Raw genomic sequence first — 25,305 nt, 5'->3', positions numbered from 1 at the left:
GAGCTCCCATTATCACCACAGGCAGAAAGGATAGTCTCGTATCAATGACAATTATTAAAATTTGAGGCTTGTTTCCTTATAAGACAAGATTTTTTGTGTTTAAGTTTCGGGCTTAATAATTGCTTTCTAATTCATAGCAAAAAGGTTAGATTAGAGTGTGGCTTCTTACTTAGAGTGTAATATTGATTGAGAAGGCCATCAATCAAAGCTTATGTCAGTCAATTTTAGAATCTTCATTTATATTTCAATTTTTGTTTGAAGAAAAGGGTTTTGACATAGAATATTTTTCAGAAGGAACCTAGGAAATTTCTCTTCTTATTTAAAGAAAGATTATTGGATTCTTTAAGTATTCTAGATGCTCTTGATAATAAAGGTATTAGAGATTTCAAAATAAAAACAAATATGTGCAATAACGGGGTTGTGAAACTCATGTCCCATCCATGGCATGCAATAATTATTACTAATCAAATATAAAGCAGCTTCCATGTGTCACACTCTTTAATGTCATGCGGGCACATTTTGTTGGAGAAGCTCTGATTGGTTGGGAACTCCTGTTCCAATGCACAGTTTCATGACTTATTTGAGTTCGTCTTTGTATACTCTGCAATAGCCATTGAATTCAACTGACAGAGCTTCCATGCATTCACATTCACCAGAGGGTCTCACATCTACTTCACACTTAGGGCACTTCAATAAATCCATCCATGTTACCGATAGGCAATCAATAAATAATGTTAGGATGAGAGAGAAACTACGCAAATTCTCAATACCCAGTTGTCTTACAATTAAAATGATTGCATATATATTTATATATATGATTTAGATGGTTCAAATATTTGTGTGGACACTGCACCCTCTGGTATAAGTCATGTCCTTAATTTGGGGTTCATACTTTTTCATATGAATACTGTGTATATGCAAATTACAGTAGAGTATCTCAACCATATAACATAACCAATTGAGGTCAACCAAACCAAAAATGTTCATTACTGAGCTTCACTACAGCATGTCTGGCTTGGATTTCTACATCCATCTTTGTATAAATAACTATGAAATACAAAAAGAGAAAACCAATGACCATGAACTTGTGAAACTACATGACCATCAAATAGAGTAATGTAAGACATAAATTACAAAATAGAATCAAAATACATTGAATCGTTTCCCCAAAGAGCAGCATTCATTGAGCTGGTGAGTGGTGCTTCTGAATTTTCTAATATTGATGTCATGCATTACCTTGTTTCCGGATTTCAAATGCAATGGTGAAAATAACATGTTTCCACCCTTCAATTATTTCCTGTTTTTTATATTATAATCACTAATGCAACTGCTATTATTTATAGAAGTTTGAGACTATTTAATGAAGCTCAATGTAACAAGTTCCACAATTAGAACAGGACTATGCTTGGTTTTTATAATATTACTTTCAAATTATCTTCTTCCACGGGCCACCTGTTATATTCGTCTTTCAAACTGTATTGGTACTGATTATGTTGTGCAAGAATATTTTCACGAGTACTGACACTAGAGTGATTAGGTATCCAGGAAAGTTTAAGTAAACCAATAAACCAACCAACATTAGTCAGTCATAGCGTCATATGGAAATGGATAAGTAATTTGTAAAAAGATTTGCCTTCATTACATAGGCTTTATTTATTTTAGGATTTGAGAAGAGTAGTAGCAGAAAACTTTATGAAATAAGTGTTCCCGAAGAGGATGAATACCTTGTAGAATCGGTATTCTAATAGGGATTATAACACGTACATTTGAATCCCTCACAGACTCCAAAATGATCATGATAATCAAGTTTTCGAGCATTCAAATTAGGGTAAAAGACTTAGGAGCTATGCATTGCAATTAGGTTAGAAGACTTACTAGCTATGCCGAAATTTAATTGGAATTTGATTAAAGAAACACGAATTTAGAATTTTATGTCTTGAAACTCTCAAGTGGCCTATTGAATAACCTGCAGTAAGAATAAAATTCAGTAAATAAAACACAGAGATTATGATGCTTACAATAGCTCACCTTGCATAGTTTTGCAATTTGAGTTTGTGTCAAATAATATCCACTGATTATTTGGAATAGACATGTTCTATAAGTAAAGTGTTTATTATACTTTTAAGAGTGGTCTGTGTATTATTTCAACTTACCAGTGCATCATCATCTCTATCAAATTGCTGGGTATGCAGGTCTGAGATATAAAAATAGTTCATAAAACTTTAATAAACTAAGAGTGATCCATGTATAGTTTTAAGGGGGTTGTACATTAGAAAGAATTTAGACAAAACTTGTGAAATGGTATTCTACATAATGACAGCAATGACTTTTCTGGTCCCCACTGTCATTCTGTTCATATCAATGTAAACTTGTAAAAGTAGCCTAAACACAGGCAGCTTGAGCTCAAACTCTGAGTTGATTAAAACTACTTGTTTCTATTTGAGGTATATTGGTAACTAACAATGTCAGCTACCCTTACTAGTTAGCACTAGTGTTTCCATACATGAGCTTGCAGCTCAATCATTAGAGGAGCTTGCAGCCATGTACCAGCAACTGGCCCTGTCCCATAATAGCATTGTCAAAAGTTGACTATCATAGACAAAAAAATGGTAATAGTGTATTTCTACACTCATCAAGATGATAACCAAGACTTTTGTTCCTAATGGAACAACGAGGGCAAAATAACTTTTGAAGACTTGTTGGACCAGTAGCAATTATGCCAAAGGCCCACATTGAGGTGGGTTCAAAACAAAGTTATGAAACAAATAAAGTGGCCTCCCAGTAAGTACCATGTTTAAGTTAGTTGCCTTAAACGTCTGCATGCCTTTCATGTATTATTCTACATGTCTTCGAGGTATCATGCTAGAAAATTATAGATATCGTTTTCATTTTGCTCCTTTGATTTGAAGGATGAAAAGGAGGAAGACAAGAATAGCATTGATTTTTCAGGTAGGTGTCTCACAAAATCTGACACAACCTCCAGTGGATTTTTTCTTCTAGAGGACCCATATGATTTGTTCAGTTCAATTTTGAGTGATTCTCGTCATACTTAACAACAAAGTGATCATTTTGGATCTGAAATCCATGGGCATTCTTCCACACCTGGAGCTTGGAAGGCAATAGAAAAGCAGTCATGAAACATAGAGAAAATGGTATTTTGAGTGACAAGAGTGTGTAATGTAACAATTACATAATTTTTGCAAATAAAGAGGAAAGTAAATTAAGTGGGATTCCTGCTATGCATTTTTGTCTCAATTTTTCTACACTCTTGTTGTGCTTGTCACTCATTGGGAAATAATGTCTGGAAAATGCTTACAATCTTTGCAGCTGTCAACGATGCAATAGTGATTTAGAAAGAAATAGAGTTCCAAAAGTTAAAGGTGTGCGTTGAAGACGTTTATGGAGGAGTCCAAACAATTTTGTACACTTGGCACGATAGTGATTATTTTTCTCACTATTTTGTATAGGAGTTTGATATGATGTAGGTTCATTTTCAGGAAGGATGTTCTTCATCATTTGGTTCATTACCCTGTTCTTGCTATTTATAGTTATCTAAGTAACTATGCTAATTTTGGGCATGTTTTGTTTGAAATTTGGTTCATGCTAACATCCATTTAAATATTTTCCACATACCCAATTGTCATATATTCCTACACTTTCATGATTGATGAATGAGAGGATGCTAATTGTACCAAGTTTGCTACCAATGAATTGATTATTTTATTCGACACTTGTGAATTACTGATGAATTGCTATCGGTGTTACACATTGGACCTTTCCCAGGTCCAATCGCTAGTATTATATGTACATCAATGAGGAGTGATAACAAAGCATGTTCAAAATTCTATAATTTGGGAATGGTAGCATTTTTATCTATAGGCTTAACCTAAAACGTAATATCCTCCTAATGTTTTTAGAATTCCATTTTAGAAATCCCTTTTTTTACAGTTAGGAAAGACAGTATCATATCTTGCTATCACGATTTTTGGCATAGGTCTTTTCCTGGTGTTTCCCGTTGGCTGTCATGTTTCCTTTGGATTTTGTAAAAATAAAGAAGCCTTGTCACCGAAGTCTCCCTGTCACAAGTGAATGTCTGAAATATGGAAAAGCCCACCGAAATCTGATATCGTAAAAAAATTGCGATGTCTGACATGAGAAGAAACTGGTGGGAGTTACCACCTATTAAAGCCTATCGGCTAATTATAACATGCAAAGGGCCCTTTTTGGGTATTATGCCAAGTTTAAATAATATGCTAACTCAAATATGTTTGAAAAAGGTTTCATGACCCTTTAGTTGGTGGTACTTTATTGTTGAACGACATTGTTATCATTCTTGTGTCAAGTAGTTGATAAGCATGGAAACATCTTGAGGTTTGTGGATTGTTTATAAATCAAAATGAATCTCCTAAGAGGCATGCGGTTGGTTCTATTGGTCTCTCACCTAAAGTAACTTAAATTGTTGATGTTTGCTGAGAAAAAAGATAAATAATGACATAAAATGAACGTAAACCCTAAAATTGATTGCACAGAGGTGAATCTGATCTATTCCTAGGTGGGCCTTAAAGGTATATAGTTGACTTAAACTTTGTGCTTGGAATTCAATTTGATTATGTTTTTGGTACTAATCAGCTAACTCCTCATTGACTTATGGTCACACTAATAAATTGTGAGACCAACATCAAAGATCGATGATTTACAAAATCCAAAGCAATTTCTTGCAGAATTGTGGCCAAAGATTTTTCTTTTTTATTACTCAATTAGGAATACTTCATTTTCATTAAGGGTCAATTAACTTTGTTTGGCATGTTTGGTATATGCATGATTGACATATACTCTCCCCCTACATTGAAAGGTTAGCTCAGGGATTAGAAATCACATGTATCCAAGTCTTGTTGTGTTAAATACTAGGAGTGCTAGCTTGCATGTATGATCTCTCCTTACACTTCATATGAGCTTGGAGATCAAAAACGCCTAGTATATCCTTCCCTTTAGGAGGCTTACTTGGGGATTTCATACCTCCAAGGGACAACCTTAACCACATGAATCGGTAGGGTATAAAAAATGGGAGAATGAAAGTTGTATCCCAATTTAGTCACATTGTATCTAGTAAAATATTAATGTTTGGGTGATACCAAAATCGGGGTGCAGGGTTGGCATAAACAACTTAGCTAACATTCTCAATCCATGCTTCTAACTAGCTAGTGTTCATGGATGTGCCTTACCTACCCTCTTGGTATGCTCTAGATCACTTTTTATTTTAGCATAATAACTTTCAATTGGTTTTTTATTAAGAAATAAGAAAAAAACAAGGGTGCTAATCCTTAATACTACATCCCACGTTCAGTAAGAGAAAAAAAGACTACGGGAGCGGGGCATGAAAAAATAAGGTCAAATGGGTGAAAAGGAAAACACATGTCTAACCAGATGTCAACAACCCAAACCCAACTCAAGAAGCGGGAGAGACACCCGAGCCTTGACAAGGAGGGCTTTGGGCAAAGGGGGAGGAATTCATGTTCTGCCTGTGACAAACCATAGTCTAGGAGATACTATCATTAGGACCATCAAGAGAGAGATCGAGTAAGAAGGACCCTGTAGGGTTACAATCAGTAGCGCCAAAAAAATTATTATATAAAACTATTGGAATCAATGAACATTGAGAGTGGGGGCTGAATCAATGTTTTATAATTGAAAAACTTATCAAGTTGATTCTTAAACCACCAGATCCATGAGAAAGTAATCAAAGTGCAGAAACATAAATTGAAGTAGTCATTCTAGTTCTTGTCATTTCTTACCAATATTGATGGTTATCCAACCACACAACCATAACACCAATATTTTTACGTGGAAACCCAAAAAGGGAAAAACTATAGTGGGATTGAGTACCCATAATATTATTATACTATGGCCAGTAGTAGAACAATATTACAAAAGTGGAATGCACTTGCATTCAGGCTCACTACCTAATACTCACTACTCAATTACAAAAGGGGTACAACCTCGAGGAAGGCTCACTGTCGTACAAGCTATTACAAAATGATTACAATGAGAAGTGAACTAAAGTGGAGCATCTAACTATGTCAAAATACAGTTTTAGTTAGGCTCATAATGTCTTTTGCAATTGATCTGGCATTCTGCTCTGCAGCACTGCTATGTCACATACCGAAGCAACAAACTTACAAACTCGCTCACACAGATTTCCTTTGCTCATTACACACAACAAAATGATCAACCAAATAAATCTTATATATCTAGATCATAAAAAATAATCATTTACTAAGTCCACTTCCAAAAATCGCATAACACGCAACATGAAACATGTTCTACCAAGTCATCTCAAATCAATCATAGATCCAAATACAGACCAAAACAAGATGATAAAATGTTTCCCATACGTTGTCCCAATCTCCTCAAACACAAAACTGATCACTGGAATCATCCCAACAAATCTGCAACACATGTTACTCCAAAATAGCTCTGCCCTAACTGAAATAAAAGATACCACAGCTCTAAAATAGCACACAATTCAACATCAGATATCAAGATCATGAAGTAATTTATCTCAACCTTGAATCAACTACCTTGACCACCGCAACCCAAAATACACCACCAAAATCAAGATATACACCATGATATCATGCTTTACTAGTAACTGTGTTCCACCTTCCAAACTTATGCCTTATGAACAAAATGACTTCTGGTAAACCAATTCTATGGTCATTGGATGTGATTTGTGAATTGAGTTGCCATCAATGACAACCCCTAAACATCTATCATGCACCAATCTCCACCAAAACAATGTCTCCTACCAATAATCTCCCCCTTTGGCATTGATGGAAACATTGTGAAAAATGAACTATACACTTAATACTGCAAGACTTCAAAATTTTCAAACTTACAAAGAATATACAAGCTCCCCCTAAGAATTTACACCATTTTCACTCTACTCTCTCCCCCTTTGACAGCAATGTCAAAGCTGAATGATCCACCAAAACTAATATACAAGGGTATGTACAACTGCTCACAAAAACTTGAATATGTCTACAAAACTTGTTCTAAGAGATATAAAATGATTATCCCAGGCCTTCTTTAAGCCTTCCAAAATGGTTATCATCCTGCTGAAAAGGTAGACATGCATTTCCACTCCCTGTCTATCTACAAGAACATGTTTATTTAGTACATCCTTAGCATCCTACATGCTACTCATCAAAGAATCTATTTGCATATTGATAAGACTTCTCACCTTAGACACTCTACCCAAAACTCTATCATTTTCTTGATTTAAGCTCTTGATTTTATTCAGTATATTCAAAACTTGGGGTTCAAAATTCCTAGCCAGAGCAAACTGTGGTGCATATGATTGTGATATAATTTCTAGCCAAAGTTCACATTCCCTTATCTTCTTGTCAATGTCTATAGTGAACTTGGGAAAAATCAAACATGACTTGTATATATTACCTCCTTCATCAATTGCATCTTGAATACCTTTTAGTGCAGCAACTAAACTGACTCTATCATCCTCAATCATTTTCAAAAATTTCTTTAACTTCATTGCATTGAATTGATTCAAAACTTTAATATTCACAGCCTTCTCCAAAGAATCAAAGTGAGTATCAACAACACCTAACAAACTTTTGAGCTTACCAGAGGGATCAAATATGAAAGATGGCATAATCTTCTCCTAAATATCCCCTGCTAATAATATTAATTCCTTATTAGCAAAATGGGACTTAAGCAATTCCTCACTAGCTTTGGCTTGAGCTAGAGTTTCTAATTTAAGTGCTTGAATGGGAGATAAAGAACTCAATTCAATCAGCCCTTGACAATAATCATTTGGATCAATAGCAACTTGTTTCCCTTTAACAGCACCAGTGTCTCTTGCCACTGTTGTCAGAACCTGATCTTTATTTTTCTCCCCTTTCTCCTTATCTACAACTTTTGCACTCTCATCATTTCCATCGTTCTTACCATCGTCATCATCCTTCTTCATATTCAATGACTCCTCAACTTCTTTTTCTGACACAACTTTTATAACTTGAGGATCATGTACAGCATCACCAGAGGTATCATTTGTATCATTAACATTTTCAACTGGAGTTTGATCATTAGTCTATCCTTCCAGAGTGGCTTTCTCAGGTGATTGATCATTTTGATTATTGGGGATAGTTGTATTTACTTCAGGAACATATGTGTCTTGAGTTGGTTCTTCTGGATTCACATCAACTCTCTAATCTATCAAAAAGTGTCTAAAAGTTTTTAAGTTTCCTTTATCACTTCATCTTTCTTCCCTATCATAAGCTTACTCACCCTCTTCTTGCTTTGTAATCTATCCTTGGCAAGTTTCAACAATCGGGTGACTTCATCTCTAGAAATAACAAAAGATAGATTTACTAGCACATATTCTTTTATTTTACTCATCCTCTTGACTAGTTGTAAGCCTTCTTGCATCCAAAATTTCATATAGACTTTAGGGATCATAGATGTAAGTTCTATTAATGTCTTACTATATACATACATATATTCTATAATCGCTTCTTCAACTACCCATTCATCCTTACCATCAAAATTTTCATAATATGTAGACACATTATTTAGTTTCTCATCCTTAATAATTTTATCAATTAACTCCTTCAAAGTCAATGGTTGCACTATTTAAAATGTGTCTTCAATCTTACTGGATTTTAGAGCAGCATCAATCTCAAATTCCTGCTTCTTGTTGGCCCTATCCTTTCTTGATGATTCAATTCCTGCTCTTGACTTCTTTCATTTGTTGAGCTCCACCGGATTGTGGCTTCTTCAGCACTCTAGTGTAGGTGGCTATCTTTTTTACTTCTCTCACTGCTTCATCGGATTTTGTCTCCATGTCCTCAGTTGTGGCAACAACATATACTCTCTGAGGTTTCTCCTTCTTTCTCTTCTCCACCCTAGTAGTTGATGATGTAGATTGCAATTTGGGTGGAGGAATGGGATTCTGCACAACAGAAGTTGGTGCAGACTAAGATTATTTTGACTTGGCTTGCTTCTGAGGGGTGGAAACAGTTTAGTCTTCTCTAGCTTTGCCATGTCTTCCTCTTTCAAGATGTTTTGTTCTCTTTCCCTTTGTAAAACCTCCTTGGATAAACCCATATGTTCTTCCAACTCCTCTACTTCTTTCCTTACTTTCCTCTTCCTAGAAGGTCCTATAAAAATTTTGTGCAAATCAAGGTCTTTCTCTTGAAAAGTATCAAACCTCTCCTCCTTTTCATCTACCGGTTCACTCGACAAATGTTGAACATATGCATTAAGAGTGGAATCATCCACCTCATACCCCATGGGCAATGATCCAAACAGTTCTTGGCTCAACTGCCTCCATATGGCATTGGTTCTTTTCGACCATAAAATAGATAGTTTTCTCATACTTCTCAACAATTTCTTTAGGTATCCTCTCCCTACTATGCATTGTGTCTTGAAATGATTTAAAGTATCCCCACAAGGCGGATTTTTGTGCAACAGTATCACCTAATCCCTGCACTCCTTCCTATATCTGAACTACCACTGGTTTATCATAACCCCATTGAATCTTCCCAATACTAGGGATCTCATTTAAGAAATACAATGCTAAGAAAACTATCAAGGAACCAAACTTGAACACATGCTTATTGTCTTGCTTAATCTTCTTTAGGTTTCTTAATAACTCACTGAGAAGCACTAAGCAAAGATCATACCTCTTCCCTTCCTTCAGAATCTCATAAGCTGCAAATATGCTCATGTTAGATACAAAATTTTGCCTACTGGATTGATTTATCTTATATCCAGTCACCATTGAGGCAAATCTAACGTCGTGCTCTATAATGTCATTGATAGTCATCGACTAGCTATCAAATTGAGATCCGGTAATCTTTGTCAGCATTGTATTCTATATTTTCCTCAATTTGGGGACTTCATCAATTGCATTTAAATAGGTAACTACTTCAATGGCTTTCTTGGTGATCTTATGAGGTCGATCAAGCCACATGAATTCATCAAGGATTCGGTTGAGAATGTATCAGATCCATTATGGTCCATCGAACACTAGGAAATGGATGAATTAGATGAAACCTTTGTCATGTAGTGACTTGTATTATGGCTTTAAATTTCCTAGACTATCCATCATGTGCTTGGTGTAAAGTGAAAGCATATCTATATTCCCAAGCTCCTCAATGTTGAAATGAATATATGCCCTAATATCTTCGTTGTGGAGTACACCATACGGGACAAAAGAAAATGTACCTTCTGGATCATCCTCAATGGATTTGAATGGGTGCCTCTTGAACACGGGTCTTGTTCTCTCAGAAATTTCAACCACCAATGGGGTCGCAACACCAGATGCAGATGCAGATGCCATTTTGAAATATGGATATGAAAAGATATCTTCACAAACGGAAAATACCTTATGATTCTCAATCAGGTGCAATAAATTGTTGATTGATTGCTTCAAGCTCGGATTTAGCTGCTACACCTTCTTCGCTCTACTGCTCTGCTCTCTTGTTCGCATTGTAAAGAATGAGCTATTGATATGCCTTTTATCCATCGAAAACCTAATTTCAAGTTGTAATAAATGTACAACCCTAATGACTTCCGGATACACTAGTTTCATTCACCGAATTATCAAACCACCACAAGATCTTCCAGACAACATCAGGACAACTAATATCTATTATCTGCAACCATCCTCAACTGATCATAAATCTCTAAAAGGGGATTTTGAAGATCTACATCAAAATCTCCCCCTAAGGCCAAAATGCCTTAGTTACCGGATGAGGTTCCTACATCGAAATTAGGTGTGGAGCCATTATGAACAATATAATCTTCTTTCTTTACCCACATATTCTTATGTTGATCTCTAATCTCTTCCACCTTATCTTTTCCCTTTTCATCTAAATTGTTCTTGTTTACTGGAGCATTTCTGCTTCTACAGTATCTTGCAATATGACCAGGTTTGTTTCATTTATGACAAACAACATTCCTTTGCATAGGTATGAAGTTCATCTGATTTAGTCTCATCCTACATTGATTAGAAATATGCCCAAACATACCACAAGCATAGCATCTCTTTTTTTGAAAATTATTAATCATTGTTCTGCACATGTTTGACTTATGACCAAAATTGTTGCATATGAAACATTGACCGCTAAAGGTAGAACCGTTGTTCATCACTTTATTAATCACTCCATTATTCATTTTACTTCTACATTAACTTTCCATATGACCAAATTTATCACAAACAGAATATTTACCATTAAATTTATAGGCATTAGGTTGTCTTATCGAAGGATTCTTGATTTTCTGCTAATGATTTCTTTGACTGGAACTAGAGGATTCTCCTTTCTCAAATCCAAGTCCTCGTGTATCTTTCCCAAACTTTCCAGCGTCTCATCCAACCAAGCTAAACTAGCTTTGAATTTTTCTTTGTACTCATCAGAAGTAGTCGGCTCATCTCTTGGAATTATGATCTGCCTTTCAAGCTCTTGTCCTTAATTCTTTGTTTGCACCAATTCAAGCTTCAACTGATCATTCTCATTTCAATCTATAACATCCATCTGATATGTCCTTCAATTCAAAAGAGTCAAGGTTTCTTCATTCTTCTTCTGGTCTTCAATCTCCTTATTCAGCTTCATTACAATAGATTGCATTTCATTCTTCAAAACTACATTCTCTCTAGCCAACTTCTCACATTCATATGTCTTGTCTTGTAGGACTTGGTTGTCAACACTTTGTTATTATTTCTCCTTTAACTTATCCATCAACTCCTTTCTCTTCTCTCTTGAAGTGTTCAGTTGATCTTTCAAGGTTTCAATGAAATCTTAAACTATATTTAGATTTCTTTTCAGGCTACTCTTTTCCTTCATCATTGCATCAAGATCTTCAAGTGCCACACTAAGTTGTCTCTACAAGCCAGAGTCCATTAATTCAATCTCCTAGATCTTCCTCAAGTTGTTAGGCTTCTTCGTAGGAATTAATCTCTGATACCAATTATTGGAATCAATGAACACTGAGAGGGGGGGGGTGAATCAGTGTTTTATAATTAACAAATTTATCAAGCTAATTCTTAAACTATTAGATGCATGAGAAAGTAATTAAAGTGCAGAAACATAAAATTAACAACCACACAACCATAACACCAAGATTTTTACGTGGAAACCTGGAAAGGAAAAAACCACGATGGGATTGAGTACCCACAATATTATTATACTATGGCTAGTAGTAGAACAATATTACAAAAGTGGAATGCACTTGCATTCAGGCTCACTACTCATTTACAAAAGGGCTACAACCCAGAGGAAGGCTCACTACCTTACAGGGTATTACAAAATGATTACAATGAAAAGTGAACTGAAGTGTAGCATCTAACTATGCCAAAATACAGTTTCGGTTAGGCTCATAATGTCTTTTGCAACTAATCTATCATTCTGCTCTACAACACTACTCAGTCACATACCAGAGCAACAAAATCTTCACCAAACTTAGAAACTTGCTCACACAAACTTCCTTCTCTCACTACACAGACTAAAATGATCAACCAAATCAATCTTATATATCTGCATCATGAAAAAGAATCATTTACTTATTTGGCTTCCAAAAACCACATAACATGCAACATGAAATGTGTTCCACCAAGTCAACTCAATCTGATCGTAGATCCAGATGCGAACCAAAAAAAGATGATAAAATGCTTCCCATAAGTCATCCCAATCTCCTCAAACATGAAATGGATCTCCAAAATCATCCCAAAAAATCTGCAACACACATTACTCCAAAATAGCTCTACCCTAATTGAAATATCGGATACTGGAGCTCTAAACTAGCACACAATTCAACACCGGATATCATAATCACGAAGTAATCTGTCTCAAACCTTGAATAAACTGCCTTGATGATCACAACCCAAAATACATCACTGAAATCAAGATGTGCACCATGATCTCATGCTCTACTGGTAACTATGTTCCACCTTCCAGACTTATGCCTTATAAATAAAATGACTTCTAGTAAACCAATTTTATGTTCACTGAATGTGATCTACAAATTGGGTTGCCATCAATGACAACCCCTAAACATCTATCATGCACCAATCTACACCAAAATAGTTTCTCTTGCCAACAAAAACAACAGAAGGTTGTTATAGAGGAACAAGGTCGGGTCAGAATTAGTAGGAGTAGAGCGGAGCTGCAAAATAGGGCAATGAGAGTTGAATCCTTAGGGATGGAAGAAGCCACAATAGTGGCATCAAGAATAGCATCAGCAGTAGTAAGAGGCACTTTATCCTAAGAGGAGAACTGATCCTCCTGAGAGGAGCCAACCAGATCAAAATCAAAATCATAGATAGTCAAGTGGTCAATTGTAGCATCTTTCCACCAAGTAGCAGCACTTTTGTGGTGCAGAATAGAGAAATCTAAAGACCTTTGAAATTTTTTTCAAAGCTACTGACCATATAATTCCTTTAGTAGAGATAGGAATCTTTGTGTAAGGTGTCAATAGTCTCTAGAGAGAGGGAAAAGGTGAGTCCTTGGACCACTTGATCCCTATCTATCAATTCTTGAAATAGAGGTGTCTCACGCAGATACTGAGGTATTAATAGGTGTACGAGCCTTTGATGGGTTTGTCAAGGGCATCAAAAGTCATCATCATGTGTAAATAAAATGTCACTTATTGTGTTAGGATATTCTACCAAATTGGGATTGTAAACATGAAGAGGAGGGAGTTATGTACCATTAAGAGAAACAGAAATGACCTCCTCATCATTAAGATTTATTCGTTTCATTTTTTTTTAAGTGTGACACTACTTTCTAGAATGATCTAGCATTTTACATGAGGAGAAAGAACTATGAAATAAATAACTACTTTTAAGAGGTTGTTTTTTATACAAGAGGAGGTGGAGTAATTTACTTATTCTATAGGATAAAGAAAAGGTATGAAAGGTCTTCTTGTGAAATAGGATGGGAAACATATAAAAGAGTTTAATTAATACTTACAATGGAGGGAGATTCAATAGTATATGTCTAAGGAGGCCTAGTAGTGAGATGAGATTAGGGAGGAATCTCATGTGAAAGAGATAACTTATATGTAGTAGAAAGAAAGAGCTCAATGGGAGGTGGTGGTAAAGGATAGGAAGAGGATAAATTATCTTGGAATGGAAAGGATTCCCCTATGTGAAATAAAATGAATCTACGTGTAAAGTATATGGTTTATGTATAGGTGGGGAAAGAGCGGAAAAGGTTAAAAAAGGGAGAAGGTTCCTATAAGCAAAATAAAATGGGTTAATGTCTAGTGGATAGGTCTCAAATATAAGAGTAGAAGGATTAGGAAAATAAACAAAACAAGATTAATTTTTGCCACAAAGTGGATTTATGTCTATAAGGGAAGGGTTGGATACCAAAGGAATATGGAAAGAGGCAAAAAGAGGCATGTATCAACATTAATATTATAACTGGCAACCCCCGATTCATAGATTTGGAGAACAAAGGCAATTAGGTTGGTGCTAAAGAGGGCAAAGGGCCATGTACGCAGACCAAAGCTCATCTCAAAATGGTTGCTGACCAGTCACAAAAGGACCTGTAGGATATCAAGAAGCTTGCTCAGGAGGCTTCAAACCGAGAGGAGGAGGTTGCTGAAATCCTTAAAAATCTTAAGTAATTGATTTTTTTAGTGTTGTTTGTTTGTTTTGGCCTAGATCAATATTTGATACAAGTTTAGATCATATCCATTATTGCATTTTTCTATTATTTTCCAAGATTCATCAAGATTTTATATATTTCTTAACATTTTTTTTTGGGACAAAAAGATATCCCCACCATATTTTTTGACTTTTTATTTCTAAATCTTAATCACAAATACATTTTGGTTCATTTCAAATAAATTCACTACCTTTGCTAATATAATCTTGTAAAGCGGAAAAATCGAACCCTAGTTGTTCTCCCCTCCCCAACTCCAAGGAGAGAGAAGGGAGAGTCACTAGGGTTGATGGTTTTCACTTAGGAGGGACTTTACATTCAAAAGAGGGGTTGAAACCCACAAGATCCAATCCCACACAATACAAGATTGGATTCTAAATGAGTTTCAAGGGTTGTGATAGCAAGGATACCCTCTTTTGTAAAGAATATAGATAGAATGATTGAACTAGGAATGCATGTAAAGTAGGAAATATTCGCTTATAAATAGAGATAGGGATATGGGATGAAGCTGCGGACCTGGAATTAGCAGTAAAATGTCGAGGCGGTGTTGTTCTGCAAATTTGAGCAAAATTTGACGGGACGATGGCGCCCGGCGTGCACACGGTCCTCCGAAAAATCCGCGAAACGAAGGTGGATCTGTTCGTCTCTGCACAAGGATTCCAGATCTTCAATTACAGCCGCATACCTGCAACCTACACACAAAAAAGAGAGGACGATTGGGGGGTTAGGGATGAGGGGTTTGCCTTTAGGTCAAACCCCAGTTTTGGAATTAACCAAGAAATGAGAATGTTGTAAATGTAAATGGTTGTAATGTAAACAAGTACTGATACCTTGTTGTAAGAATGTTTGTATTCTTACATGCGAAGGTGTAATGTATGTTGTATGTTGTATGTTGTATGTGATCTCCTCTTCAATGGTTGAATCCTTGTCTTGAATGCAACACTTAGCCTTGAATGGAGACTTAGAATGCTCAATTGCTTGAAGGAATGCTTGAATGCTTGAATGTTTGAATGTTTGAATATCGCTTCCGCCTTTTTCACACATATGTCCTCTTCTTTTTTTGAGAGGGGAAATGTAGTTTATATACTTGTCAATTAGGGCTGATAGACTGATTTTCCCGACCTTAGGCCGACCAGGAAACATTATTTCCCAAATTGCAAACTTAAAGACTCGATGCCCAAAAGAGACTGGGCCCAAAATAGGGCCAGGGACCAGGGCGTTGGGCGCCATGGTCCTGGGGGACCAGGGCGCTGGGCGCCATGGTCCTGGGGGACCAGGGCGCTGGGCGCCATGGTCCTGGGGGACCAGGGCGCTGGGCGCCATGGTCCTGAAGGACCAGGGCGCTGGGCGCCATGGTCCCACCTCCCGGGACAGCAAGGTGCAAGGAGGGATCAGGCCAGGGTGTAGAAAAATGCAGTTTTGGTGTCACAAGCAGGTTTCGGGGTTTCCATTCAAGTTCAACGTTGTGCTGCCATCGTGAAGACCCAAATGCAATTGAAATCGCAAGTGTCACAATTTTAGGATGCTACATTCAGCCCCCACTTTAGCGGGAGTATAAGCGTACGCTCATACTTCCGGTAAAGTACAAGGAAACAACATTGAAAAACTTTCACCACGTCAAGGCGGCAAGATACACCAAGCCCCCAGTGGACTAAGGATCTTACGAATTCGATTGACAAAGTAAAAGGGAAGATCATGAGGGAGAACCATGACTGTCAGTAGTAAGGCTCCCTCACTATGAGTCATGCAAGAAAGATATCAAAAAATTTCAAGGCAAAGCTAAATTTGTCAAGAAATTTTCAAGTATCTTGAAAAGATATGAATGGGATGTATGCCCCCCTACGTTAAAGTGATCGCACACGCCTCACTGGGGGTGATTGCTTTAAGGTAGTGATACATATAAGAAATGAGAAAGGAGCACGTTATCACAAGGATTTAGCCCCCAAGTGTGAGATAAGCCCAAGGATAATAGACACAAAACACAAAGCACAAGGTGACTTCGCTTTCCTCGGGGTCAGTATGCTGTATGATAATTCATGTATATCATATGTATGTATGCATAATTGTTCTTCATTCCCCAATCAAAGAAGGTCACCTAGAAGAAGGGAACACATGTGTCTTTTGAGTCAACATGAGAGAGACCAAAAGAGATCTCAATGCTTTGCATCGTCCTCAAGTAGACAACACTAAGGACAACAAATAGAAGAATGAGAATAACACATAGAAGAAGTAACAAAAGAGATCAAGAGAGGAGGAGAGAGTCTGCTATGCTAATGAAACTAGTCTAGCACGTCATCTACCCCCCGATCTTGCTGATCAATATTTCGGGAAGGTAGGAAACACGCTAGAGGAGGAACATCCAACACAGCAGATGGAGCTATCACAAGATCCAAACAAGGGCTATGTTCATGTTTCGAGCCACGTTGTTCTTGTCTAGGAGCTAGGATAAGTGCTTTAGAAAATTCGTTAGATAAATTGTTATCAACATCAACATATTCATATTCACTATCAGAATGAAGAGGAGTAACATTTTCATCATGAATAAAATTTTCATCTATATCATCATCAAGATTTATAAAAATAGGATCTTTAACTCGCACAGGATCAAGACCATCATGCATCTTATGTTTAGGAGATTTCGGCTCAATCTTCGGCTGAGGAGAAAATGGAATAATACTGGCTGAAGGTGTTTTTGGGGATTGCAAAGTTTGAGAAGCAGCTGCCTGAGCTCTAAGACGATGCTTTCGTTGGCGTTCACGTGCAGAATGATTTCGTCTAGTCTTAGTAGGAAGTTGAGAAGATTGAGGAAGAGGAATGTTCTCATCCTTATCACTTGGGTGTTTAGGTTGTGGTCTCTTAGGTTGAATAATAGGAGAAGAGGAAGGTCTCTTCTCTCCATAAGAGGAAGGAGGAGGAACTGCTCCATATAAAGGAGGAATATTTGGTTTAGGAAGGAGACCAAGCCCATCATGACGAGGAGGTATAGGTCTAATTTTAGGAAGTTTATTAGATATAGGCATAGTCACATTCATAGGGATGGGTTGGGAATCTTCTTGAGGAAAGACATTAGTTTTATCTTTCAAAGGAAGAACTTCCTTCTCAAGAACGATAGGAATGTCAAGTTTGGGTGTTCTAGGTTCACTTAGAGATAGGATCATGTCTTTTTTCCACTTTTGATAAGATTTGAAAAGATGATCACTTTGCGGAGGAAGAGATTGGAATTGTTTAGGCCAAAAGTAATCAATAGGAACGCTAGAAGTTCTTTCAGCTGGTTTAAAGAGACTATGATTGATAGTAACAACTTCACCATTATGGGGAAATTTCAAACACTTGTGAATAGGAGAAGCAATATCTTTCATGGAAGATAGCCAAGGATAGCCTAGCTTCACATGAAATTGTTCAGATGATGGAATAATAGCAAAGTCCACATCAAGGGATTTGTTATGGACCTCAATAGGTAGTGTAATAGAACCAATTGCAAGAGAAGAAAATGCATCAAATAATTTCACAACCACATTTGTTTCGTCATAGATCACTTGATTCAATTGCAAAGTAAAAAGAAATTCTTCACTAATGACATTAATCATACAAGAAGGATCAATAAGCACTCCACGGCAAGGTGTATTCTTGACTTTTGCAACTATATATAAAGGACCATCAGGTGCCCTGATAGTTTCACTGGAATCAAATGTGATGTAAGGTTCTTTAGGGATTTTCTGTTGTTCCACAAAGTTAATCACATTCGGAGTCATAGACACAAGATCATCAGGTGAGACAGAGGAATCAGTAGTATCAATCGCATTAGAGGTATGAGAAGGCAATGGATCAGTAAAAATCTTAAGATTTTGGTTAGGAGGAGCTACAGATGTGTTGCCTTTATCATTCACACCAGAAACAGAGATAGTATTATTATCAATCAAATCTTGAATTTTACCTTTTAAAGCAAAACATTTTTCAGTATCATGCCCAGGATGATGATGAAATTGACAAAAAGATTTGTTATCAAAATAGGGTGAATTAATTTTTGCAGGATCTATTTGCCTTATAGGAGGAAGAGTAAGCACATTTTGTTCCAATAACTTATTCATAATACTATGCAATGATTCATTCAAAGGAGTAAACTTTCTTTCTTTCTTGAAAAACTTAGAAATAGGAGGCACACCTGATGCCGCATTCACATTGTTGTTGATGATTTTTTCATTGAATTTAATGGACTCTCTGTTCGGTTTAAACTTCCCAAGTGGTTTTTGACTACTATCACCCTTATCACTCGGAGCCATAGGATTTGCTTGTTCCATTTGACTCACAGTCAGTTGATAATTGTGAAGAGTTGCGCACAACTATTGGAAAGAAGTAAACTCAGAAAATAGAAGTTTTTCTCTAATATCTTTTTGTAAATTAGAAATAAAGATTCTTTGAATATCATTGTCAGGTACTGGAAAGGAAATTTGAGCATACAAATGCTTATATCTACCAATTAAATCAGTCACTTTTTCTTTAACACCTTGTTTACAATGCATTAAATCAATCAAAGTAACTTTAGGACTTATCTTGTTTTGAAATTGTTGAATAAAAGCATTTGCAAGTTGTTCGAAAGAAGTAATAGAATAAGAAGGCAACGAGCAATACCATTGTAGGGCTTTATCTCTTAATGTTCTAGTAAACAGTTTTGCAAGCAACCTTTGGTCATAAGCAAAATCAGTACATATTGTTTGAAAGGTCGTAACATGTGTTAGAGGATCACCCTTACCATTATAAAGCTCCAAATGCGGAATTTCAATATGTTTAGGGGGGATAGCTTGAATAATGTCAAGAGAAAGTGGGCTCGCAACATCAAATGTGGGCACACTAAACTTAGATTGATTCATAGAGGCAATTTGTTGTTGTAAAGAAGAGACAGTTTGTGCAAGATTGTTAATGGTCGCTTCAGTCGAAGAGTTCATATTAGACGTGTTAGATTGTGATGGAGGTATTATGTTATTGAAAGAAGGTAGAGAGTAAGGTGGTGGAACACTATGATAGTTAGTCATAGGAGATGATTGGAAAGGAGGAACACTACAAGGAGGAATGGAATGGTTAAATGAATTGCCCCCTTGCGTCATGTTCATTTGTGGAGATATAATAGGAACACTCATTGAAGGAATGAATGAAGAAGTTGGATTGATTGAAGAGGAAGGATTGCCCCCATGACTGGTGATCATAGGAGGAATGTCTTGTATTGAAGTAGTCATTATGTTTGATGTAAAAGTAGGTATACTAGCAATAGGAGTTGTCAAAGGAATAGAATGATTAACTTGAGTAGGAGGTTGTGTATAACCTAAGGTTTCGGCACAACTTTTCATCGGCATCACATTCGAATCCACAATGTGTGCAATACCACGCAAAATATCAATTCCATTCTTATCACTTTGAACCATACGTTTTAGACCCTCAATTAAGGAAAGAGCTTCGCTATCGGGGTATTCTTGAGACATCCATTGTCGAAAATCATCAAATTGGTTATCCAATTTTGAAAGTTGTTCTACAGAAACCTCATGGAGAGCTTCTTCATCATTAAGAGGATTAGAAGAATTACCCATGTCCTCGTTAAAAAGGTCATTCAAATTAGGTTCCATCTCCTCGGTAATTACACCTTGGAAAGACTTAATTCTAAGGCTTCGTCTAACGGGAATAGTGTAAGTAGGGCTTATTGTTGTAAAACTCATGCACTAAAGAGAGAGAGAAGATTTTGAATTTTAGAGGTAGAAAATTTCAATAAAATCAGCCAATCTTCTAGATTTAAGCTGTTAAATACAATCAGGACAATCTCTCAAAATTTCGAAAAAAATGTCCGAGACCGTGGCGAACGGAGTGCACACGGTCCTGGCAACTTCTTTCGAAATTTTCAGGGATGAAAGTTATGATGATTTTAAAGCTAATCTGAAAAAATTGAGCGATTTTACGATCTGTAGATAGGCCAAATTAAAGTTGCAATCTCAAAATTGAACCCTACCAAGATTGTTGAAAAATGTAAAATTTGAATTTTGAAAAAGAGGGGGAAACTGAAATTTTGAATTTTATGATTTTAGAGGGAATACTGAAAGCAATGCAAGCTTTGAAATTTAAAAGTTGACTCGATTTCATGCAAAATTCAATTTTGAAAGTGGAAATCAAGATTGTTGTAATTAAACACTTAATTTCAAAAGTCACAAACTGCAAAAATTTGAATAAAGCATTGAAATTTCGAATGAATGCCAATGCACTTTTCAAATTTAGGACTGTAAGAAACACAATTTTGATATGAATTTTAATTTCAACAATTTTTGAATGATTAGAAGCCTCAATCCAAGCGATCACTAGACCAACTTTGACTTTAATTTTGAAAGTGTTAAAATTGATAAAATCAGCCAAAATTCTGGATTTTAGCAGAAAAATACAGTAAGATCTAGCTCCCAAAATTTCGAAAAAAATGTCAGGGACGATGGCGCTCGGGGTGCACACGGTCCTCGCAACTTTTTTCCAAATTTTCAGGGATGAGAGATATTGTGATTTTGTTGCGGAATCCAAAAAGTTACAGCCGATTTGGAGGTGTTTTGATTAGTGAAATTATCAGTCAAAGGTTGAATCAAGAAGGTTTTAAAAATTAGGGTTTTGACATTTAACCACTTAATTTTCAGAATTAAAGCACAAATATGAATTGACAATTTGCAATAGAGGGGTAGATCTGAAACAAGCATTAACAATTAAACATTCCACAAGTTTAATTACTAAAAAGAAAATTTTAGGGTTTTTATGCAATCAACCTCTAAAATTTGCAAAAGATCCAACATGGAAATGTAATTACAGGAGCAAATTTTTTAGATCTAACCATGAATAATCAGAATGAGGATGTTCACATCGGGTTCACCAAAATGTAAAGCAAAAAAATCGAACCCTAGTTGTTCTCCCCTCCCCAACTCCAAGGAGAGAGAAGGGAGAGTCACTAGGGTTGATGGTTTTCACTTAGGAGGGACTTTACATTCAAAAGAGGGGTTGAAACCCACAAGATCCAATCCCACACAATGCAAGATTGGATTCTAAATGAGTTTCAAGGGTTGTGATAGCAAGGATACCCTCTTTTGTAAAGAATATAGATAGAATGATTGAATTAGGAATGCATGTAAAGTAGGAAATATTTTCTTATAAACAGAGATAGGGATATGGGATGAAGCTGCGGACCTGGAATTAGCAGTAAAATGTCGAGGCGGTGTTGTTCTGCAAATTTGAGCGAAAGTTGACGAGACGATGGCGCCCGACATGCACACGGTCCTCCGAAAAATCCGCGAAACGAAGGTGGATCTGTTCTGCACAAGGATTCCAGATCTTCAATTACAGCCGCGTACCTGCAACCTACACACAGAAAAGAGAGGACGATTGGGGGGTTAGGGATGAGGGGTTTGCCTTTAGGTCAAACCCCGGTTTTGGAATTAACCAAGAAATGAGAATGTTGTAAATGTAAATGGTTGTAATGTAAACAAGTACTGATACCTTGTTGTAAGAATGTTTGTATTCTTACATGCGAAGGTGTAATGTATGTTGTATGTTGTATGTTGTATGTGATCTCCTCTTCAATGGTTGAATCCTTGTCTTGAATGCAACACTTGGCCTTGAATGGAGACTTAGAATTCTCAATTGCTTGAAGGAATGCTTGAATGCTTGAATGTTTGAATGTTTGAATATCGCTTCCGCCTTTTTCACACATATGTCCTCTTTTTTTGAGAGGGGAAATGTAGTTTATATACTTGTCAATTAGGGCTGATAGACTGATTTTCCCGACCTTAGGCCGACCAGGAAACATTATTTCCCAAATTGCAAACTTAAAGACCCGATGCCCAAAAGAGACCGGGCCCAAAATAGGGCCAGGGACCAGGGCGCTGGGCGCCATGGTCCCACCTCCCGGGACAGCAGGGTGCAAGGAGGGATCAGGCCAGGGTGTAGAAAAATGCAGTTTTTGGTGTCACAAGCAGGTTTCGGGGTCTCCATTCAGGTTCAACGTTGCGCCGCCATCGTGAAGACCAAAATGCAGTCGAAATTGCAAGTGTCGCAATTTTAGGACGCTACAAATCTATAATAATTAAACTTATATATTAATAATTTAATTTTTAACAATCTCTTTATGTCCACCTCTTTCGATTACTCATAATATTATTATATGTATATTGACAATATCACTCATGTAGCTCATAGCAATCCCTTCGCTAAATCCATTGACACTCTAATGCGTACACTTAATTTTATAATGATATATTGTTTTTAATAAAGAAGTTAATGTAATTTGCTTAATTAATGAAAATTATTTACCTTCCCCATTCAACATTTACACTAACAAATTTCATATAAAACATAACTCTTTCTCTCCTTGGGCTGGTAACCAATCATAAAAATAAAAACTATAACAGATATCATACCAGCCATGACAGTTGTGGCCCTCCTCTACGACCGCATTGTTTAGAATGACTCTTCTTTACTCCATTCAAATTTAAACCAATTACCTTAAAGGGCACAACAACTAGTTTGCCATTTCGCGCCCTATCTATCTGTAACTGTTCTTCCAGTTTCTCTTATTTATAAGTGCGCCCATGAAGCCTTCTCCATTCATTCACTCTCATTTTCTCTCATAATTGTTACTATTTCAACCATATATCTATCTTTTAAGCTAAAACATAGATATGGCTTGTTCCACTCCTTTCCACTGTATTGTATATCTGCTCATGTGTACTGCAGCTCCCATAGTTTACAGCAACTTCTACTCAGATGTAGACGTCAACTGGGGCAAAGAACATGTTAAAATACTCTAGTGGAGAGCCCCACGATGAGATCGACATGGAATTCCTGGGAAACACTTCAGGGCAGCCGTATCTATTGCACACCAACATCTTCTCTCAAGGCAAAGGACATCGGGAACAACAATTTTACTTATGGTTTGACCCCACTGCCGACTTCAATACTTACACAATAATCTGGAACCCATCTCAGATCACGTAAGTTTTTTGCCCCACTGGATTTCTTTGCTTCATCATATGAACTAAATGACTTAGTAGATTTTATTTTTGATTCAGGATAATGGTAGGAGGAGTGCCCATCAGAGTGTTTCACAACCATGAAAGGGAAGGCATACCATATTTGAATGAGAAGCCAATGAGAATGTTTTCAAGCCTGTGGAACGGAGAGGACTGGGCAACACAAGGAGGCAGAGTGAAAGTTGATTGGTCTAGTGCACCCTTTGTGGCCTCCTTGACTGATTTATCTCTTGCAGGTTGTGTGTGGAATGCCAACGACTATAATGGTAGCCTTGCACGGTGTTCCTCCACTACCCAAGGAAATAACTGGTGGAATGGTCCAGAGTATTCAAGCTTGAACAATACCCAGCAGGAATCGATGAAATGGGTTAGGGATAACTATCTTGTTTATGATTATTGTGATGATTTACCCAAGTTCAATAATACTCAACTCCCTGCTGAATGCTCCTTCTAAGTAGAAAGCTAAAACCCACATTATAAAAATTATCTATTCTTCATAGACACCATTAATAAATCCACAAGTCTCCATCCATTATATTCTATTTTCGTTCCTTCAAAATTTCTTTGGATTAGCCTTTGAACTATGCTCAGCAGGGAGAGATGAAATGTGTTAGGGATTACTATCATGTTTATGATTATTGTAATGATCTAAGCAGGTTCAATTATACTCAACTCCCAGCTGAATGTGCCTTCCAAGTGGAAAGCTAAAACCCACATTCTATCCATTATATTCTATTTTTGTCCCTTCATTTGAAATCAATTAATATGTTGCTAAAAGTGTTTATTTTTTTATTTTAAAAACTAATTTATTTTGTTCAAAGACATTGTGATTACTAAGTTTCAATTCAAAGAATGATTTCTAAATAATATTTAGAAGATAAATTATCGTGCTCTACTCATTATATGCAAAGCTCTTCTATGATGAAAGGATGAAAGATTTCGAATTGAATTTTATGTAGTCTTTAATTTAAATATAATGTTTGATTTGAAATTAAAATTAGTTTAAAACTTTATATTAATTAGATTAAAAATGATGATATGTGTGTGGAAAAAATATGATAAAAGATTAATTAATAGTACATGGTGATTTTAAGATAATTAATAATAAATTTAACTTAAGTGGATAATTTTTATAATGTGTTTTTCAAATAAATAGATGGGAGAATCTATTATGAACCTTGTTCATATGAAAGAATCTAAAATACATTCAATAATATTTAGTGATTGCAACCTAAAAAATCTAAACCTCAATTTTTATAGAAGCCTACTAATATAATATCTAAAAGAATGGATTATAACCAATAAAAACCATGGAGACCTCAAATGCAAACTTTAAGGAAGCTCCATGAATCTTCATAGAAGTAGTAATAGAAAATCAACAAGAAGCTAGCAACAACCTCCACCTCTTATTGGAATGAAAATATTGTATAGTACACTAATAGGCCTCAACGGTTAGACTCTTAAACTTTTAAGTATAGTGTATCCAGTTCTTATTTCCTCCCTTTGTGATATATAAGAGACTCATAGCTAACTTTGGTCTTCAAACTTATAAATTGAGAGATAGTAGAAATGTTAATATT

The 25,305-nt window shown here is 36.3% G+C and overlaps 1 protein-coding gene across 1 annotated transcript in view; it reads left to right on the top strand.

Moving 5' to 3' along the window:
* The window catches only part of LOC131070639 (xyloglucan endotransglucosylase/hydrolase protein 24-like), a 29,955-nt gene extending 5,776 nt beyond the window's left edge, over window positions 1-24,179 (top strand). Inside the window, exons 5-7 of the mRNA XM_059220873.1 lie at window positions 22,693-22,699; window positions 23,504-23,686; window positions 23,765-24,179. Coding sequence (XP_059076856.1) covers window positions 22,693-22,699; window positions 23,504-23,686; window positions 23,765-24,179 — 605 coding nt within the window. The remainder of the gene's footprint in view (window positions 1-22,692; window positions 22,700-23,503; window positions 23,687-23,764) is intronic.
* The last annotated feature ends 1,126 nt before the right edge of the window (window positions 24,180-25,305 follow it).

Source organism: Cryptomeria japonica, chromosome 5, assembly GCF_030272615.1.
Source record: "Cryptomeria japonica chromosome 5, Sugi_1.0, whole genome shotgun sequence".
NCBI classification, from domain to species: domain Eukaryota; kingdom Viridiplantae; phylum Streptophyta; class Pinopsida; order Cupressales; family Cupressaceae; genus Cryptomeria; species Cryptomeria japonica.
Note: the sequence above shows the minus strand (reverse complement) of the source record. Positions and strands in the feature narration are given on the sequence as shown.